This window comes from Phoca vitulina, unplaced genomic scaffold, assembly GCF_004348235.1.
Source record: "Phoca vitulina isolate PV1807 unplaced genomic scaffold, GSC_HSeal_1.0 scaffold20, whole genome shotgun sequence".
Classification (NCBI taxonomy): Eukaryota; Metazoa; Chordata; class Mammalia; order Carnivora; family Phocidae; genus Phoca; species Phoca vitulina.
This window is the reverse complement of record NW_022589723.1, coordinates 41,120,410-41,142,752: the sequence shown is the minus strand read 5'-3', so window position 1 is coordinate 41,142,752 and position 22,343 is coordinate 41,120,410. Positions and strand designations below refer to the sequence as shown.

Below are 22,343 nucleotides of genomic sequence, written 5' to 3'. Positions count from 1 at the left end.
TTTAAAAAGATAAAAAGTTTGAGAATTCCATTATATATATGTAAGATTTTATTTATTTATTTATTTATTTATTTGAGAGAGAGCAAGCACGAGTGGGGGGTGGGGGAGAGGGGCAGTGGGAGAGGGATAAACAGACTCTCCCTTGAGCAGGGAGCCCCACATGGGGCTCGATCCCAGGACTGTGGGATCATGACCTTAGCCAAAGGCAGACGCTTAACCGACTGAGCCACCCAGACACCCCTAGAATTCCATTATATTTAAATAAAATTTTGTAAACAGTAAATTTAAGAAAATCTGAAATGTTATACCTTTTATCAAAATAATGTCTTTTATGAAAGCATCCATTTTGAAAAATTAAACATAAGACAATGACAACTTTTAAAACCTGATAGATTATTTTAGTGCATTTTACAAAAGATTCAACTCTGCCAAGGTCCCTTTCTACAGGTGTAGGATACATTTCTATTTTTATCTACTACAGTCTATGTATTACATTGTTTAAAGTGACAGATGAGAAAAATAAAGCTAATGAAATACTGTGAAACAGACACCATGCCAAAGAGAAAAGGCCATCTTCTGATAGGATGATAGCCGACCATCTGTCCCCCTGCCACTCAGTGACAATTACAAATACTCCTTCAGTTTTCTGGTAGGTAGAGATGATAAATGAGGCAAAGGCTTCTTTTGCAGATTCTGATGTTCCTTTCTGATCTGATCTGAGGTTTAACAGATGACTCAAAGAAAAGCACAGAGTTCAACAAGCTTATTAATTTATCATGCTGTGAAGATGGAGAAAGGTCTGAGCTCAATAGTGCAAAAGGGAATGGTTCAGTTATACTGAACCACGTCTCGTAATGAAATCTATTTTCTGAGAATTCTCAGATTTCAAATACAGTCTGTTAGACTGCAATTAGGCTTCATCCTTAGAAATCATTTCAATAATATCCCAGTAATGATATTAGACAAATAACATCACCCTTTCAAAATCAAAGTAAAAAGAATGCTCAGAGATGGAGCCGGAACTCCTCAGTTGTGAGTGGCTTTCACAGCCCTAAGGTGACAAGAGCTTGAGAAAGACAGCAGCTTCACATCAAACTCAACAGCACCAGAACAAAGATTCTCCGTAAGTCTATTTAACTTTTAAGTGTTTAAGAAAAGAATATATGCAAAAATATAAATATGTTAAAAGAAAAAGATATACTACTCTAATACTAGACAAAAGAAACCTGGCATGGCTAATTAATATTTAGACAAGGTATCAAAAATACTACTAGGAATAAATACTCCTTCAGAATAAAGAAGGTCATTTCATAATAAAGGGATCAGTTAATCAAGGGGACATAACAACCATTTGCATTTATGCCCCTAATAACACAACTTGAAACTAAATAAAGGCAAAAACTGATTGAACTGCCAAGAAAAACAGAAAAATTCACAATTAAAAGATTTCAATATCCCTTTCTCAAAAATTGATAAAACAAAAGTAGGCAAAAATCAGCAGGGATCTAGTAGATGAGGAAACTTTCTGAGGTGGCAGATATGTTCATTGTCTTGATCATGGTGATAGTTTCATGGGTATGAATATGCCAAAAGTTATTAAATTGTAAACTTAAAAATAAGTGTAGTTTAATGTACGACAGGCCTCAAAGATGTTTAAAAACAGCAACAAATTTCCAATCCATATGAATCTAGGCACTATAATATTCAGTAGAAAAGAGTTAAGTCCAAAAGATTACATATAGCAGGGTACTTTTTAACAGAGCAGGAAACAGCTAAAATAAAATTATGCTTTTTAGGAATAGACCTAGGTGCAAAAATAAAACTATGATGGGGACAAGAGCAAAAGGGAGAAGAAGGGAGAGGAAGGATAATAAAGGGACACATCAGGCAGCATTATGCAAAACTAGGTTTGCCAAATTAATAGCATACAAAAATAATATTCAAGGCAGAGGCATGAAATAGGAAAGAGATGTTTCATATTCTTACAACGTAAAATTCATCAGATAAAAAGTATGTAAATAGTTATAATCCTGATGATAAAACACTGTGATATACAAAGATTTTTAAAACACAAGGAGACATACATAAATAATAATAGGATATGAACAGTCCTTCCATTTTTGAGAAAAGGATACTAGTGAGGACAAAAAATAGGTTTAAAAAAGTGAGGATATTTGCATAACAACAAGCAAATCTGATCTAATATATATACCCAAAGAGAGAGAAAACGTATTTTTTAAATTTTACAATGTATTAAGCTATAAAGAAAATCAATAAACTCTCCAAAGTAGAACCTAGATAAACCATAACTTCTGATCATAATGCAATAAAAGTTGAAACTGAAAACACAGAATACCACTCATTTTAGCATCACATATTTTAAAACTGAAGCAATGCCCAGAAGATTAGCTTGATCCCTACATAAGATCGCAGTCAAATCCATGAATCACTTCACACTTTTAAACACACATATACACTCATCCTCATAAAACAAAAGGTACTGCCACGCCTCTAACATGGGGTGAGAACCCCATGTTGGGCTCTGTGCTCAGCCGGGAGTCTGCTTGAGATTCTCTCTCCCTCTGCTTGTGCGCTCTTTTTCTCTAAAATAAAATTTAAAAAAATATTTTTTTAAAAACCCTGAAATTTGAAATACTTTTAAAACCCATTAATTTAGAAACAAAATAAGCCTACTAAGAAATGTTTAAGACTTAAATGAAGAAAATGAACGGTTCACTGAACACATAAATGCAAGACATAAGTAGACAAACATGTTGCTGGATGAAAAGAAAAAATATTTAAAAGATGTCTACTCTTGCCAATTTAATCTTGACATAATTTCACTGCAATCTCAAAATCAAAAAAGAATTTTTCTTAGTTTAGCAAGTTAATTGCAAAGGTTATGTACAAAGTGAAAAAGCAGAGGAACAGCCAAGATAATTTTGAAAAATAATAAAGAACACATCTACCCTATGAGGAATAGAAGCAAGAAGACAGCAAATAATATCTACTCAATTTTTAGAGAAAATAATTATTATGCTACAAATCTACACCCAGTGAAAATATCTTTCACAAACAAAAATACTACGAACAAACAAAAACATAATTTCCTACCAGGAGATTCTCACTAACCTGAGTAGTAGGTACACAGATAGTTGTTTTATTATTATTCTACAAATAAAAGGAAAAAAAGGGAAAATCCAGTATTTAATTTTTTTTTTTTATATTTCCTTTAAGATTTTATTTATCTATTTGAGAGAGAGAGCACAAGCGGGGGAGAAAGAGAAGCAGGCTGCCCATGGAGTGGGGAGCCTGATGTGGAGATCGATCCCAGGACCCTGGGATCATGACCTGAGCTGAAGGCAGCTGCTAAACCGACTAAGCCACCCAGTCGCCCCGGAAAATCCAGTATTTGGATTAATGGCATCAAAGGATACTGCAATAAATTTAAAAGAATGATGAATTAATTTTAACTGGCCAAAATATCCAAGTTCCTTATGATGGCCTTCTATGGTTGCAGACGTGTTAGCTAATTTAACCACGAACAAAAAACAATGGACAGAACATGTTGACAGATTTTTTCAACATGGGCGCGTACATAATTACCATTGTTGTATTTCTTTTATTTTTTATAAATGTTTTTGCTTTTGTCAAAGTTACCAGCAAACATATTTTACATAGTCAATGGTTCAGAGAAAGAAGTTCCCCACTGCTCTCCCCATTCCTTTCCCAAATCCAGGTGCAATGGTTTTAGGGGATTGCTTTATCTTTCTTCTCTATATTCCTGAATATATATTGTATTGCTACTTCTTCATTTTTCAGTTTTAAGATTATCTATTGACTTCTCACCACAGAACATACAGATTTAGCTCTATTCCCTAAAACTGGCCCCACCGCTCACACTTTATATACTTCGTATCTCTTCCATCTTTCCAAGTATGGAGGGACCAGAAAAGAAGTGTTACCATTTAACTACTAGGTGGCAGGAATGTGGGGTTTACTACACTCCTTTCTGATGCTGAAATACCTTGTATCTAAAAAAAAAAAAATTTTTTGAGAGAGAGGACCAAATTTTGGGATTATGAAAATCACAACTTTGTGATTTTCCTGATACAACAGATGTGCCTACTCTAACGATTGCAAGCGAAGTCAAATTGACAAAATAATTATTACTAAAGCTCAATTAACTCTCATCAAAGATCTGATCTTCTATAAATATTTACTTTGGAACTAATATACTGGCCATTGAATTTCAGATAAAGACCCTAATAAGGTGTGAATTAAAATAAAAGCTTTTTTTTTTTTAAGATTTATTTATTTATTTGACAGAGAGAGAGAGAACAAGCAGGGGGAATGGCAGGCAGAGGGAGAGGGAGAAGCAGGCTCCCCGATGAACAGGGAGCCCGATGCAGGGCTCGATCCCACGACTCTGGGATCATGACCTGAGCTGAAGGCAGATACTTAACTGACTGAGCCACCCATGTGCCCCAAAATAAAAGCATTTATAATCAATTATTTAGTAAGGAAAAAAGAGTTATATAAATTAGGCAGGCAAAATACTGAATTTGTCAACTATACTTGTCAGAGCAAGAATATTCCTGCTTATAAACTCCCATTTTTTTTAGATTGTTTATTTATTTATTTATTTATTTGAGAGAGAGAGAGAACATGAGTGAGCGAGTGGGAGGAGGGCAGAAAGGGAGGGAGAGGGACAAGCTGACTCCACGCTGAGCACAGAGCCCTACATGAGGCTCGATCTCACGACCCTGAGATCACAGCCTGAGCCAAAATGAAGAGTCAGACGCTCAAACAACTGAGCCACCCAGGCACCGTTGTTCCTGCTTATAAGCTTCTATTAATAAATCCTTCATTCCCTTTATTCTTCCAACATGAAATTGTCATATTATGGATTTCAAGATTAGGTATGCATAAAATTTCCATATAAAGAAGTACATATCACAAAACTTTAAGAGAATATTCAAGTAGAAGCAGTTTTAGTTGTATAAATTTATCTCACTGCAACCCTTTCTGATCCTCTATCAACCAACTGAAAGAGAGCAGCTGCAAAAGTCATCACAACTGCTTTGGTCTTTGAATGTTGCCCATGGCCACAATTCTGCAACTCCTCACAAATGACACACAAGAGCCAGATGAGAATGCATTGGTCTGTAATCTGTAGATGTATACAAGTAGTCACTGTTGTAGTCATTCCCAGCTACCATGATCTTGAATAAGAGTTTAAGGAGTTTAAGGGTTTATGTCTTTTCAAAAGCAATAGTGTTTAGGTATTTAATTAACTGTGTAAAGGCAATGGGTATCAGCTACAAAAAACAGCCAAAACATGTTATTAACTTTAACACTTAAATTATCAGCTTGGGATACTCCATTCTAATTCCCAAACAGATGCAAAGAGGAAAAAAAAAGTCTTAATTATTGTAAGCAAACTGTAAAATTTGATAACCACAATAATGCAAAAAAAAACCCAGCATGTATTACAGTAATAGTCCAAGGACTCTCGCAGAGAAATAGGGTTGAAATGGCTTTTCATATCTGTATAGTTTAATTGTATTATGAGAGCTGTCTAGGAGTCACAAAATAGTTTTATCAAATACTAAAGAGCTTAAGTTTCTAAACTGCAGATATTTGTTACCTATTTGAAATTTCACTTTAAAATAAAGCAACTGTTTGAAAGAAAAGATTCATGGAAGAGAACATTATATAGTTGTAATTTACCAAACCAATGACACAGAATCTGAAAAAACTTTAAGAAAACTACAGTTCTTTAGGCTTCTTGTTCTAAATCACTGATTAATGATCAATATCTCCCAAACTGAATGTTTATTAAAAGAAAACCAATACAGAAAAGAGACTGTGATTATTAACAGTAAAAGTGCAATGGTCATATTACATCAGAAAAAGTATGAAAAACAGGTATTAATGGAGTAATATTTCAAAATTATGACTGTAATTATCTACTTTACCTTTCTTAGCATATGGCATTTGTCCAATACAACTCAGGTACAGAGGTGGTTAGAATTTATTCTAAAATAAATACAAGAAAAATACACTCTATAATAATCCAGTTTAGATATATAAAACAGATAATAGTAGCAAGACAATAGGTTTATAAACCAAGCTAAGAGCCTGAGATTTATAAGTTTATCTATCTTGTCCTTTTGCATGTCAATAATGAAGACTGGAGGATTCAAACTATAGTATTTACTCCACAGTATGTAGAATTCCTTTTTCCAACCTTAAGGCTTAGTTGCCTGGTTGGAATTAGGAGGAGTGGTTAAAGTAAATTTTATTTCTTGCCAGCCAAAAAAATTTGGAGATAAAAGGAGAAATAAATTTTTTAAATGTGTATCCTAAGGGGCACAGTGTGTTAGCTAAGTGAGAGTAATGCCAAAAGTGTAATTTTGATTCTCAAAAGAAATGATCTCTCCACCTGTCCCTGACACCAAATAGGTCCATTAATATGGCCATGCTATGCAATCAGGAAGAGACCTTGTGTTTTAGCTCTCCCAAAATGTCCTCAATTCTTATGTGGTATGAACCCTGTGCTAGAAGCCAAAAGGCCTGCCAGGGCCAGAATGAAGGTTATGGCAAAGACTCAGAGATACGTAGGCAGAGAAGACTGAGGGGTGACCTGGTCAGGAAGAGGTAAATAAATGTCTGATGTTCCACTGGAACACTAAGTGGAAAGAACAGATCAAGAGTTCACCAGCCACTTTTCAGGACTGATGGCCCAGAGAAGACTAAGTGAACAGGTAGAAAAGGGCCTCAAACTGGAAACCGGAAAAGACAGAAGACATTACGTAGAAAGACCTCAACTTTTCCTCGTAATATGGGGTCCTATAAGCCATATTCTTCCTTTAATCCACACAGGTATAAGCAAGTGGATGGGGACCTAGGATTGTTATTCAAAAGAGCTTAGGTACAAACCAGAGAAACTGTTTAAATTATTGGGTCAAACTAAAGTTTAAAACAAATTGGTTACCTAGTTAAAAATCTTTCTTTAAACCAATGAAGAGGACTAACTCAGCTATGGATAAATAGCCAAATATTCTCTGCATGTCCCTAGTTACAATGTGAGTGAATTTACCACAAGAATTCCAAAAGTTAGAAGAAATATATGTTAACAATCAGCTATATATGTGTGTGTTATACACTGAATATATACACATGTTCTCTCTCACACAATTCTCTCTCGCACATTCTCTCTCTCACACACACACACAAACACACACACACACACACCATAAAATTTTTCCCATCCTATTAGAGAGAAAATTTAGGCAATGGAAGCTATATCCTATAAGAAAGGGTAAGACATTTTTAGATAATTTCCCAATCTAACTTAAAGTGTACCCAACTGAGGTACTGGGGAGAAAAAAAAGATTAATTCTAAATGAGTTCTAGTTTGTTCATCTGACTTGATTTTCTGTTGAAAAGTAGACAAAATGCTTTCCTAACATGATTATAAAAAAGAGAACAAATACTTTTGCTTCTACATAGGTAAGCAAGGTAAGGAAACGAATCAATCAGGAATTATCTATTGTTTCCTGGACTGTCCTCAATTCTGGGAGACATCTAGGAGATTTCTTTCACCTCAACACCAGCACCCTCTGGCGAAAGAAATCAGCTTACATTTCATTGAATACAGTAATGTCTTTACAGTTTTGCTAATTTAAAATATCATTTTTTCTTTCAGTCACCTAATGTGCATAATTTTCCCACATTGAAATACTAATTTGGGATTTATAAAATCACATTTGGTTGTAAACATCCAATAAATTATAGTTAACATCCTTCATGAAACTCCTTTTTATAATCCATGCAGCAAATGAAAATAAACTTTATGTAAGTACACAGGTTAACAAACAGAGCTTGTATACTTTATATGCTTTTAAAGCCAAGGAATCCTACAAAGAGAAATATATGGATTAAAAAAAAAAAACCTTTTCAACTTCATTCTCTATATATAATTGTACTTCATTCAATGTCCACAAAAATCACTATTAGCTTCTTTAGATATCAGTGTGAAAACAGGATGACACAGAAATCAGAGTTTTAGTTAAAACTTATATTTTATTATTTCTTTAGCAATGTATAAAAATTAAATTTTGGAATGTATTTAAACTAGCACCCATTTGTTGTGACCTTCAAAAATTAGCTACTTTTATCATGTGGATTCTAAGATGAAGAGAAAAAAAAATAAAACATAAAACAGCTCTTTTTGTAAAGTCTCAAAAAACAAGAAAAATTCCCTTGTAAAATTACAATAAAAACACAAAACAATATACCTTTCTTGTTGGGCAGCTACCTATTATGTTTAACAGGCTTAAAACAAAATGTGTCAAAGATCAAGAGTAAGTTATCTGATATGTCAAGTGCATAAGGTCAAAGGTGCAATTTTATTAGGTCAGAGGTGGTATAAATAAAATCTTACATGTCAAAGAAGAAGGGTCACAGACAAGGTGTATATAACATAAAAACATCACAGATGACAAGTAATAACTTTAAGTAGAACAAGTATGTTTACTATACAAATACCTCCACTGATTAAAAATGAAACTTCCATATGAGTAAATATAAAATTGCTTTACTATATCACATAATTCATGCTATATTGCATGCTTGTTTTCAGGAAGAAAGGGCTATAACCAAGAATAACTACATGAATTAAGTGAGAACCTTAAGAAAATTTAATTCCTTTGAGCTGAAATAGTACACAAAATGAACACATCAACCAAATCTCAAATCACAACAGCTAAACATCAGGCTATGCTATAATAGCTACAAAAGTTGGATAATACTGCATATTTTTCTTCCAAATTGCATGAACTAAATATTCTTTCCTTCTCAACTTTTCTCTCTGAAGTAAAACACATAAAATTTAGATTTCAATTTACATAATAGCAATACTCCAGAAAATGTTTAAACAATTTGTTATAAATTAAATTATGTGGTTTTTTAATTAAGAGAATTTAATTACAAATAATTTTTATAAATGGAATAATTAAATTCTAACTAATGAAAGCAATTTAAGATTTTTTCAAAGTGGCATACACATACACATGACTCTAGTTCTAAACAGCAAACTTAAATAGTGAATGGGGATAATTATATGAATGATTCAAGTAAAAAAAAATCCTTACTATTCACTCTTAAAATACCAATACAATTTGAATAAAGGACAAAAATTTATTTGAGGTGAACTAAATAGATGATTAATTACATGTTTTATTAGTGATACCTAAAGCCATTCTTATAACCTTTCAGTTCAACTCAGCTCAATGAACTTTTACTAAATACCTTACTATGTGTCAAGCATGTCAAACAATGGATATACAGGAATTAAACATTAGGAGACTTCCAATTCCAGCCACAGTGAACTGGCTTATACTGGACTATCTTCCAACTCAAAACGTTGCACAAAATATATAAAACATCAATTTGAAGGCAATTAAAGAACAGCCAACAGAGCCAGGACTTGAGAGACCATGATCCCTAGAAGAGAGGAAGCACATGAGATGAGCTCCACATTCACTCTGGATTTTTCCTTAAGGGCTTATGCCTATTTTTGGCACTGGAGAACAGTGCAAGCTGAAAGTAGCAGCCTTACTGAGCTGAAGAGACAGAACTTGGTTTCGAGCTGCCAAAGTGATTGGAACTTGAGGGGGAAAATCCTCAAAAGGAGAAAATCACAGAGAATAACTATGTGCAATTTCCATTCACGCATTGGTCATGTCCAGAAACTCAGGAGAAAACAGTGGCTTTGGTGCTCCTATTTCACTAAGATTTATTGATTTATTAAGAAGCAACCACAAAATTACCTGTGCTTCCTGACAGCATTCAATCCAGACCAAAGCCCCAAGTCCTTGAACTCTCCCCTTCCCAACCAAATCACCTAGCACAAGCCCAAATCCTGTAAGTCCATTCTAACACCTTATTGAGAAACTCCATAACTCCCCATAGTATGTATTTTCCATTCTTTTAATAAATTAATAAAACCCAATTTTATTCAACTACAGATGTGTTCCTGATGGTCTTTGCCTAGAAAGCATTGACAAAAAGCTACAAAAAAGAATGAACTATAGCTTCATATAAACATTAAACATCAATCTCACAGAGTTAGGGATGGGTGAAAGAAACCAGACACAAAAAGTTCATACTGACTGATAACATTTAAGTAAAGCTCCAGAACAGACAAAACTAACTGATGGTGCTAGAGTCAGAGACTAGTTACCTTTTGCGGACATGTCTGGGACAGAACATGAGAGAGCCTTCTGGGGTACAAGAAATAATCTATATCTTCATGTGAGTGAAACATATGTAAATATTAATCAAACTATATACTTGAGATTTGTGTACTCTTAATATATGTTACACTGGGAAAAAAAGGAGTTAAACACACACATGCATGTACACACAGGTACTACCCTCATAGAACCACAATAACCTTTCCTGGGCATCTTAAGAGATGCTCGACAAACATGAATGTCTCATCTTTGGGTAGCTTTAGAAATTTGCTATTACAAATAGAACCAACAAATTCATAGATTAGCAATGTCATCCATGTCTAGATAACAGCTATATGTAAAATATTTATAAAAATATTCATACAAATCTAAATTCCATTATAAACAATTATAAGTAGATAAATAATGCATTTCTGAAAATTTCTAAATACTGTATTCATACAAAAGTGTCAATTTATATGACATTCATATCGTTAACTATTTTATAAGAAATGTAGAGCATCACTAAACAAATCTTTCCTTTACTATTTTTTATTTAAATTTAATTAGCCAAAACAGTATATAATTAGTTTCAGATGCAGTGTTCAACAATTCATCAGTTGCGTGTAACACCCAGTGCTCACCACATCACGTGCCCTCCTTAATGCCCCTCACCCAAGGTACCCCATCCCCCCACCCACCTCCTCTTAAGCAACCCTCAGTTTTTTTCCCATAGCTAAGAGTCTCTCATGCTTTGTCTCCCTCTCTGACTTCTTTCCATCAGTTTTCCCTCCCTTCCCTTATGATCCCCTGCACTGTTTCTTAGATTCCACATTTGAGTGAAACCAGATGATGATTGTCTTTCTCTGATTGGTTTATTTCACTTAGCATAATACACTTCAGTTCCTTTGATATTAAAATATCAAAATACGATAACATTTTTTTGCACTAAAATTATGTAACAGTATTACACTCTTATTCCTATGTTTGGTAAAATGTACACTAAAGTGACACATTTATATACTATATTTTATTAGTTATTAAATGTTATAGTTTTAAATAATCACATATGAACATGCAATTCTTTATAATAAAAGAGAGCATACTAGATTATTCAATAAATATGTGTAAATGAATGAAAGTAAAGCTTACCACTTCTTCATCTGAAAGTTCACGCCCTTGGATGCTGCTATTCTCTCTCACAGCTTGCTGGTGTTTTTTTCCTTTAATGTGGCTAAAAAGATACACCTCTGAAGAGATCTAAAAGCATAAAATCAAAGCAACTATAATCAACATATAATTATATCTAATTATAAATATTACATATTCAAACCAGTATACTATATGCAAGTTGAGATCACTCTAGCCTTTACATACTAGGCTTAGAAATATTTTCCTTAAAACACAATTCTGATAATCCCCTAGAAGACACATGGTCAAAAAAACTATGCTTTCGTGGCCAACCTTAACAGGATATCATTTCTTCTGAGTATCAAAGTTCAAGTTTCAGCACTAAAAATACTCTTTTCTTTTTTGGTCCAAGTACCCAAAAATATTGCTTGGGCTAACAATTAAGCAGGTATAGCCATTTCAGCAGCAACTGCTTGCATCAGCACTTTGCACTGCTACTCCTAAATGCCAATACTATTTTTCTAGTACTTACTTTGCATAAAAATCATGACAAAAATCCGTGGTACTCATCACATGCCTTAGTATGAATCTTAAAAGACTGGGAGAATGTATTTCCATAGTTTAATAAACTTTAGTAATAAATTATATCATCACAATATTAATAATGACAACCTACCAGGACATTGCAGAGGGAACATTGCTTCTTTCTTTCATAAGGGGTCAGTTTGGGGGCATAATCAGTATTTGCATGCCTCCCACTGCTTAACTCAGCAGCTTTTTCTTTTCTTTGTTCAATCTGTTCCATGTGCCTTCGAATGCTTTCATCATGCTGTGAATAAAGTCAAAGTGTGAGAATATAAAAAATTATTCAAATTATACTGAGAACTTGAAAAAATAGTATTTCCATTAAATTTTCTAAAATAAAAGAAGAATGTCTTAATTCAGTGTTAACTTGAAGACTAAGAGCAAGAATTTACATAAAGCCCTTTAATATCTCCTGCATGCACAGTAACGTCTCCTAAAGTGTGCTTCATAGAACTATACCACGGGGGATTGTTAAATGTTTTGTGGAAAAGGTTCTATCATCCAATAAATTTGAAGAACAGTAAATTAAACCTAAACAGGTTTTTAACATAGAACTATTCTGAGCCTCTGGTATGTTTCTGTGCTCTAAGACTCAATTAAACCTAGCTATACTAAGCAACATATTACACACTTATTTGACTACAACATACTTTGGAGAAGCACTTTGGGGAATACACAATGGGAAATGTTGACCCATATGTAAAGACCAAGCTTATCCTGATAGTAGACAAACCTCATCATGATACAGACCTCTACCCACACTAACTCCACACCACACCATTTCTGGTTGTTCTACACTTCCAGTGACTTCCCCCAAAAACAAACAAAAGAAAAACAACCAGGCTGAAAAAAACCACAATTCCAGACTTCTGACTTCATGCTCATACTTTTTCATACGACTGGAACCTACCTATTCTATCCATTAAACTCATCTCTCTTTCAACTCAGGAGTTATTCTCTAAAATGTTTCCTCTGACTTCTGAAACCCTTCATGTTAGACCAAGTGTCCTCATCTGTACTTCCATAGCACGCCAAGTATACCTCTATCCATATGGAAATTATCAGCATCTGAATCTCACACTAGTTTAAGAGTTTCTTGAAACTTAGGATCATGCCTTACTCATCTCTGTACCCCATAACTACCACAAAGCTCAATAAATTTTTGCTGCATTAAATTTAAATGAATGATAAAAGTTCTAGGACTACACAAATAATAAAATATTGTCTTCTACCTTATGAAATTTACTATCTCCATGAGAAGCCAATGTGTAAATAATTGTTACACAGTGTGACATATACTGCTAGAAACTGTATTACTAATGCTAAAGACTTTCCAGAAAATAGCAGTTAATCATAATTTCCCAAGTTACAATTGCACAACTTACAAGCACTGAAAAGCAAGTGAAACTAATTACACTAATCATCTTCTAGTTTATTTGTAAATAATTAAAAGTATGAATATCAGAAGCCAAATAGTAATGCCTTCAAGTCACTAACAAATTGGTTAGTACAAAAACAAGAAATGTTAAAATTCCTTTAATTATTCTCCACATTGTTTTATCTTATTAAAATAAATTTATTTTTGAAAAAAGATTTATTTATTTATTTATTTATTTAACAGAGAGAGAGAGAGAGACAGCGAGAGAGGGAACACAAACAGGCGCCCCTCTTTATATATTTTAGATACATAGGGGGCACCTGTGTGGCTCAATCGTTAAGCGTCTGCCTTTGGCTCAGGTCATGACCCCAGGGTCCTGGGATCGAGCCCCGCGTAGGGCTTCCTGCTCTGCGGGAAGCCTGCTTCTTCCTCTCCCACTCCCCCTGCTTGTGTTCCCTCTCTTGCTGTCTCTCCCTGCCAAATAAATAAATAAAATCTTTAAAAAAAAAATTTAGTTTTTTGATAGCTGAGTTAGAAGTGATCATAACTAAATCATATAAGTCTCATTATCCAAATATTAAGAATTCAAATTAATTAAAATTTTTACACAATTCCATAAATAAAATATTTAACCTCATGCTCCATTGAAAGCTCTAGAATTCCAAATTAAAATATATAATATCCTTACCTTGAGCTGAATTTTTTTCTGTAGCTCTTCCATTGCTTCTTGTTGAGCAGCTGTGAGTGCGGCCAATCGTTCTTCCCTATCTCTGTAAGAAAGACAGTAAAAATTATAAACTCAACTGCTTGGAGTAACAAATCTCATGAAGTTAAAAAATACAATTGGGATACACAGGCTTACATATTCTAAAGGGATATTATTTTTTAAATTATTCTTTTCTGAGTGCCTAAGTCCCAAATATAATGCTCAATAAATGTTTAAGAAGCAACACAAATTCTTAGTTATAAAAATAGGTTTCTGGACCCATACCAGGTATGGGTTTAAATACTACCTCTGGAACTCTCATTTATATACGGCATGTTGAAAACATATTTATCTCTGTTGCCTTCCAAAAAACCACTAAAACCACAAGAAATGAATAGAAAAGGCACAGACTCACAAACACAAAAGAAATAGCAAAGGAAACAATCACAAATTATGAGACATACAAAGAAGTATGACCAGGCTTTGAGAAAAGCAGTCAATTGAAACTGTCTCTGAAGAAGGCCATATGCTGTATTTAGTAGGCAAAGACTACAAAACAGCTGTTACAAATATGTTCAAAGAATTAAAAGAAAGTATGCCAAACTAAAGAAAAATATTATGGCAATGATTCAACAAATAGGGAACCTCAACAGAGAGGTTTTTTCTTTAAAAACTTTCCAATAAAAGGAACCAAGACTCCTTAAACAAATGGCTGATTCTAGGGGTGGAGTAGAGAAAACACAGGATGAGTATGGAGGATCTTGCAGTGCCAGAAGAGCAAGAAAGTGTTCAAAAAATAAAATTATGAAGTATGTTGAAGGGACACAGGGGCCAAATGAAAGAGCTTCCAATGTCCAAAGTTGGAACACTTTGAGCAACAAAATAAATAGTATTGGTTTATAGCACAATGTATAAAATAAATATAAGTCCACACTGACACTTAAAAAAGCATTTAATAAATAGAACAGACAAATGTCCGTTACAGAAGAATTGCAAATAATTTATGTAGGAATTCTCCTCTCAAGGAGATAGAGAATAATTCCCCACCTTTTCAGTATTGGCTATGCTTAGTGACTTGCTTCCAAGGAGGATAGCATAGAAAAAATTTTAGAGTAACTATACAATGGAGAAATCTGACAAACACTATCTTAGCCAGGGGATCAAGGTTAATAAAATTAGTGATAATTCAAATTGACAGCATGAACCTTTGACGTGTTACAAATGGTAATTCTTAGTTACTTCTGTGTTCTTTCTCCCAGAAAGCTATAACATCAATCTAACCAGGAGAAGAACATCAGACAAGTCCTACCTGAGGGACATTCTACAATCTACCTGACCACTATTCAAAACTGTCAAGGTCATCAAAACCATGGAAAGTTTGAGAAAATGTGACAAATCAGAGATGCCTGAAGAGAAATGAAAATTAAATATCTGAACAAATAAGCCCAAACACTTCCCAAACTTAATTATGTACAGAATTGAATAATCATGAAGAGAACCAACCTAGAGAAATCATAGTCAAACTGATTACAGACAAACAGAAAATTCAGAGAGCAGAAAGGAAAAAACAATTCACCTTACACAAATGAAAACCAATATAATTAATGACTAACTTTTATATCAGAAAAAACAGAAGTCAGAAGATTCAAAATACTGAAAACAAAAAAGAACAAAGCCAGGAACTCTGTATCCAACAAAACTATCATTCAAAATAAGGAAAATGTCAAATATACTACAATAACAAAAAATTTTAAAAACCAAAAACAAAATGAAGGCAAAATATTCCCAGATAAGCAAATAGCAAGATAATTCAATGACAGCAAAACTTCCTTACAAGAAATACTGAAAGAAGCCCATGTAGCTAAAAAGCAATTATGCCAAAAAGTAACCTGAATCCATAAAAAAAAATGAAGTACACTAGAAATGGTAAATATGTTAATAAATATATTTTCTCTCTTAATCTAATTTCTTTGAAAAATGTGGCACTACATAAAGAGATAATTATAACACTGCATTGTTGAGTTTATTACATATATAGATATACTTTATGTGACAATAATAACATGAGGAAAAGGCTACAGAACTATAATGGAACAAAGTTGCTCTATTTTACCAAAATTAAGTTAGTTTTAATCAAAAGTAGACTGTCATAAATTAAGACAAATATTGTAATAAAGAGAGGAACCACTAAGCAAAACTAAAATAAGAGTTTTAAAAATCAAGAAAAAGGGGTGCCTGTGGCTCAGTCAGTTAACCATTCAACTATTGATTTTGGCTCAGGTCATGATCTCAGGCTCATGGGATCAAGCCCCTTGTCAGGCTCCCTGCTCAGTGGGGAGGCTGCATCTCTCCCTCTCTCACTGCCCCTCCCCCTGCTTCTGCTCTTTCTCTCTCTCAAATAATATTTTAAAAAATGAAAATTTTAAATGATGCACTAAAAAGTATTAACAAAAAAGGCAGCAGTAAGAGAGAACGAAAAAAACGCTTCAGATGTATAGAAAACAAGTATCAAAGTAGAAGATATAAATGCAATCAGATCAATAATTACATTCAGTGAGAATGGACTAAACACTTTAATCAAAAGGCAGAAATTAGACTAGATGGAAAAGGAAACCTCAACTATATTTAGTCTATAAGAGACACAGTTTAGATAAAAAGACACAAAAGGATGAAAGTAGAAGGGCAGAAAAAGACGTATCATGTAAACAATGACCATGGCAATATTTAAAACAGAAAAAAAAGCTGATGTTAAGGCAAGAAATATTTTTTAAAATGTCAAAGAGAAACATTTCATAATGATGAAAGAATCAATAGCCCAGGAAGATATTATATGCCCATAACATTGAGGCACCAAAATACATAAAGCAAAAATTGTCAAAACTGAAAATATAAATAGACAATTCAAAAATATTTGGAAATTTCAATAACCATCTATCAAAATTAATAAAACAAAACAGAAAATCAGTAAGCATAGAGAAGTCTAGACAAAACAATCAACTAACTTAACTGACATTTAAAGAACACTCCATCCAACAACAACATAATACAAATACTTTACAAGAGCATGTAGGACCTTTCTCTAGGATAGTCTACACCCAAGGCCGTAAGTCTCAATGAATTTAAAGGGACTAAATTTACACAAAGTATATTCTTCAACTAAAAAAGATTTAATTAGAAAACGACAGAAAACTGGAGAAATCCCCAAGTATTTGGAAACTAAACAACATGATTCTAAATAACTCATGGATCAAAAAATCATAAAAAATATTAGAAAATATCTTTAATTGGGAACAGGGAGGAAAGATGGCAGAAGAGTAGGAGGCCCTCATTTCATCTGGTCCCTGGAATTCAGCTAGATGTCTATCAAATCATTCTGAACACCTGTGAATTTAACCTGAGATCTAAGAAAAGAACTGCTGCAATTTTACAAATAGAAAAGTAACCACGTTTTGCAAGGTAGGAGGTGCGGACATATGAATCTGAGGGGGGATATATCAGAAGATAAACCACGGGGGGAAGGAGCCTCCATAAGCCGGCTACTGGAAAGTGATATAGCAGTGCAGCACAAAATTGGAACTTTTAGAAGTCTGCTCCTGTGAAGAAGGTCCCTGCCTGAAAGGTGCTCAGGTGGTGAAGCAGGACAGAAATGTAGGTGGGACAGTGTGGTCTCAGAATCCCCAGGGTCACAGAAAGAACGGGGGTGCCTAAGTGTGGCAGAGCTCCCAAGCATTGCAGCAAGGAAGCTGGCTACAATTAGCGAGCCCCGGAAAGGCCTCTCAGCTAGGTGTTGCCATAAACCATGAACCATGGCAAAATCAGGTGGCTGCTCTCCAAGCAGGGGCCCAGCAAGCAACAACTGCTGCGAGATCTGGCTCCTTCCCCTTGGAGTAGTGGCACAGGTGTGCACAGGATAGGGCAAACATTCCCTGAGCAGGGGCCCAGCCAGTGGTGGGGTATAATGAGACACCCCCCAACCCCCAGGATTGGTGCGGGTGTGCACTGCAGGAGTCTGTGGAGTTTGGTGCACATGAGAGGGACTGACTGCCTTTCCCTGAGGGTGCAGTGAGGAGTGGGGGCCGAAATCGTTCAGCTCCAGGGCTGGAGAGTGGGGTGCTGCCATTTTTTTACTTCCATCCTCTAAAGTGGTGCGAAAAGCCTTCAGGGAACAAAAGCCACATAGAGCAACTGAAGCAGCTTACACTGAGCTCAGCCCTCTAGCAAGGGGTGGTGCAACTCTGCCCAGGCAAAGACACCTGAGAATCAGTACAACAGGCCCCTCCCCCAGAAGACCAGCAGGATCCTCAGGTGAACACCAAGTTTATAGATCACTCATAACTTAAAAACTCCCGTGCTAGGGGAAAACAGTATAAAAAAGCAGAGGTATTTTTTCACATGAGTCTTTATTCTTTCAGTTTAAAATCTTCTTTTTTTTTTTTCTTTTCAACTAGTTTCTTATTTTATCAACTCTTTTAAGTCTTTTTTCAATTTTCATTTTTACATTTACATTTTATAGATACATTCTTCATTTTTGGTTTCCTTTCACTGTATTCAATTTTATTTATATATATGTATATATATAAGTTTGCATTCTTTACAATTTTGGGATTTAGTATCTTATAACAAACCAAAATATACCTAGGACCAAGTGAATCACCCTATTTTGTCCACCTGGGAAATTATATACTCTCTTTTTCACCTCTTTTTTTCTTTTTGTTTTCTTTTTTGGCTTGTGACCTCTTTGATTTGTCTAGTGTGTATTTCGCTTGGGTAGTGGTTGATATTTTTCATTTTGTTCTCTCGTTCATCCATTCTTCTCTGGGCAAAATGACTAAAAGGAGGAATTCACAACAAAAGAAAGAACCAGAAGTAATAGTTTCTGCCACAGATCTAATTGATAGAGATATAAGTAAAATGTCAGAGCTGGAATTCAGGATAACGATTATAAAGTTACTAGCTGGGCTTGAGAAAAGCATAAAAGACACTAGGGAATCTCTTAGTGCAGAAATAAAATCTAATCAGGCCGAAATTAAAAATGTTTTAACTGAGATGCAGTCTAAAAGGGATGCTCTAAGAACTAGGGCAAATGCGGCAGAAGAGAGAGTCAGTGACATAGAAGACAAGATGATGGAAAGGAAGGAAGCTGAGGAAAAGAAAGGAAAACAACTACTGGATCATGAGGGGAGACTGAGAAATCAGCAATACCATAAAACGAAACAATATTAGAATTATTGGGGTCCAAGAGGAAGAAGAAAGAGAGAGAGGTACAGAAGGTATATTTGAGCAAATCATAGCTGAGAACTTCCCTAATCTGGGGAGGGAAACAGGCATTCAAGTCCAAGAGGCACAGAGAACTCCCCTCAAAATCAACAAAATAGGTCAACACCATGACATATCATAGTGAAACCTGAAAAATACCAAAATAGAGACAGAATTCTGAAAGCAGCTCAGGAAAGAAGATCATTAACCATGGGAGATTATGGACTCCAAGAAACAAACTGAGGGTTTTAGAGGGGAGGGGGGTGGGGGGATGGGTTAGCCCGGTGATGGGTATTAAGGAGGGCACAAACTGCACGGAGCACCGGGTGTTATACAAAAACAATGAATCATAATCACTACATCAAAAACTAATGATGCATTGTATGGTAACTAACATAACATAAAAAAAAAAAAGGAAGAAGAAGAAGATCATTAACATACAAGGTAGACACTTAGGCTAGGATCAGACCTGTCCACAGACACCTGGCAGGCCAGAAAGCCATGGCATGATATATCCAACATGGTAAATGGGAAAAATAAGCAGCCAAGAAAACTTTATCCAGAAAGGCTGTCATTCAGATTAGAAGGAGAGATACAGTTTCCAAGATAAACAAAAAGTAAAGGAGTTCATGAACACTAAACTAGCTCCGCAAGAAATATTAAAGGGGACCCTGTGAGTGGGCAAGAGAGACCAAAAATAACAAAGACTAGAAAGGAACAGAGATAATCTACAGGAACAATGACTTTACAAGTAATATAATGGCACTAAATTCATATCCTTAAATAATTACTCTGAATGTAAATGGAGTAAATGTTCCAATCAAAAATCACAGGGTATCAGAATGGATAAAAAAAAACGAAGACCCATTGATACACTGCTTACAAGAGATTCATTTGACACCCAAAGACACCTCCAGATTGAAAGTGAGGGGGTGGAGAACAATTTATCATGCCAATGGACATCAAAAGAAAGCTAGAGAAGCCACCCTTATATGCCATCCTTGTATCAGAAAAACTAGATTTTAAACCAAAGACTGTGGTAAGAGATGAAAAAGGACACTATATCTTAACAAAGGGTTCTATCCAAGAAGAAGATCTAACAATTGTAAATATTTATGCCCCTAATTTGGGAGCAGCCAAATATATAAATCAATTAGTAATAAACTTAAACTCATTGATAATAATACAATAATATTAGGGGACATTAACACCCCACTCACAGCAATGGACACATCATCTAAGCAGAAGATCAACAAAGAAACAAAGGCTTTAAATGACTCACTGGTCCGGATGGACATAAGAAATATATTCAGAGCATTTCATCCTAAAGCAGAATATACATTCTTTTCTAATGCACATGAAACATTCTCCAGAAAAGATCACATACAGGGTCACAAATCAGCCCTCAACTGTACGAAAAGTTTGAGATCATACCATGAACATTTTCAGACTACAATGCCATGAAACTTGGAAGTCAAACACAAGAAAAAAATTGGAAGGACCACAAATACATGGAGGTTAAAGAACATCCTGCTAAAGAATAAATGGGTCAACCAGAAAATTAAAGAAGAAATTAAAAAAAATACATGGAAGCCAATGAAAATGAACGTATGACAGTCCAAAAACCATTGGGATACAGCAAAAGCGGTCATGGGAGAGAAGTATATAAGCAATACAGGCCTTCCTCAAAAAGCAAGAAAAGTCTAATACACAACCTAACATTACACCTAAAGGAGCTGGAAAAAGAATAGCAAATAAAGCCTAAATCCAGCAGAAGAGAAATAATAAAGATTACAGAAGAAATCAATGAAATAGAAATTAAAAAAACAGTGGAACAGATCAACAAAACTAGGAGCTGGTTCTATGAAAGAATTAACAAGATTTACTGTAGGGTGACTACATAACATAATAAAAAAAAAAAAAATTGATAACCCCCCAGCCAGACTTATCAAAAAGAAGACAAAGAACCCAAATAAAATGATGAATGAAAGAGGAGAGGTCACAACCAACACAACAGAAATATAAGCAATTATAAGAGAATATTATGAGCAATCATATGCTAACAAATTAGGCAATCTAGACTAGGAAATGGGTAAATTCCTAGAAATGTATAAACTACCAACACTGAAACAGGAAGAAATAGAAAATCTGAACAACCCATAACTAGCAAAGAAATTGAATCAATAATCAAAAATCTCCCAACAAATAAGAATCAGGGCCAGACTGGGGCACCTGGGTGGCTTAGTCGATTAAGCATCTGCCTTCGGCTCAGGTCATGATCGCAGGGGCCTGGGATCAAGTCCTGCATCGGGCTCCCTGCTCAGCAGAGAATCTGCTTCTCCCTCTCCCTCTGCCTGCTGCTCCCCCTGCCTGTGCTCTCTCTCTGTCAAATAAATAAAATCTTAAAAAAAAAAAAAAAGAATCCAGGGCCAAATGGATTCCCAGGGGAATTCTACCAAACATTTAAAGAAGAATTAATAAATATTCTTCTGAAACTGTTCCCAAAAACAGAAATGGAAGGAAAACTTCCAAACTCATTTTATGAAGCCAGCATTACCTTGATCCCAAAACCAGACAAAGACCCGACCAAAAAGGAGAATTATAGTCCAATATCCCTGATGAAAATGGATGCAAAAATTCTCAAAGACCCCAGCCAATAGGATCAAACAGTACATGAGAAGGATTATTCACCACGACCAGGTGGGATTTATTCCTGGGCGGCAGGGGTAGTTCAACATTCCCAAATCTATCAACATGATACACCACATTAATATAGGGATAAAAACCATATAATCCTCTCAATAGATGCAGAAAAAGCACTTGACAAAATACAGCATCCTTTCTTGAAAAAAAACCTTCAACAAAGTAGGGATAGAGGGAACACACCTATACATCATAAAGGCTGTATATGAAAGACCCACAGGTAATATCATCCTCAATGGAGAAAAACTGAGAGCTTTTCCCCTAAGGTCAGGAACATGACAGGGATGTCCACTCTCACCACTGTTGTTCAACATACTACTGGAAGTCCTAGCCTCAGCAA

The 22,343-nt window shown here is 34.9% G+C and overlaps 1 protein-coding gene across 13 annotated transcripts in view; it reads right to left on the bottom strand.

Moving 5' to 3' along the window:
• Positions 1-22,343, bottom strand: part of SCAPER (S-phase cyclin A associated protein in the ER) — a 528,946-nt gene that overhangs the window by 326,966 nt on the left and 179,637 nt on the right. For all 13 annotated transcript variants that reach the window (XM_032417309.1, XM_032417312.1, XM_032417306.1 and 10 more), the window contains 3 exons: positions 14,027-14,108; positions 12,052-12,204; positions 11,397-11,504 (listed from right to left, as the gene is read on the bottom strand). In XM_032417309.1, the coding sequence (XP_032273200.1) occupies positions 11,397-11,504; positions 12,052-12,204; positions 14,027-14,108 (343 nt within the window). The remainder of the gene's footprint in view (positions 1-11,396; positions 11,505-12,051; positions 12,205-14,026; positions 14,109-22,343) is intronic.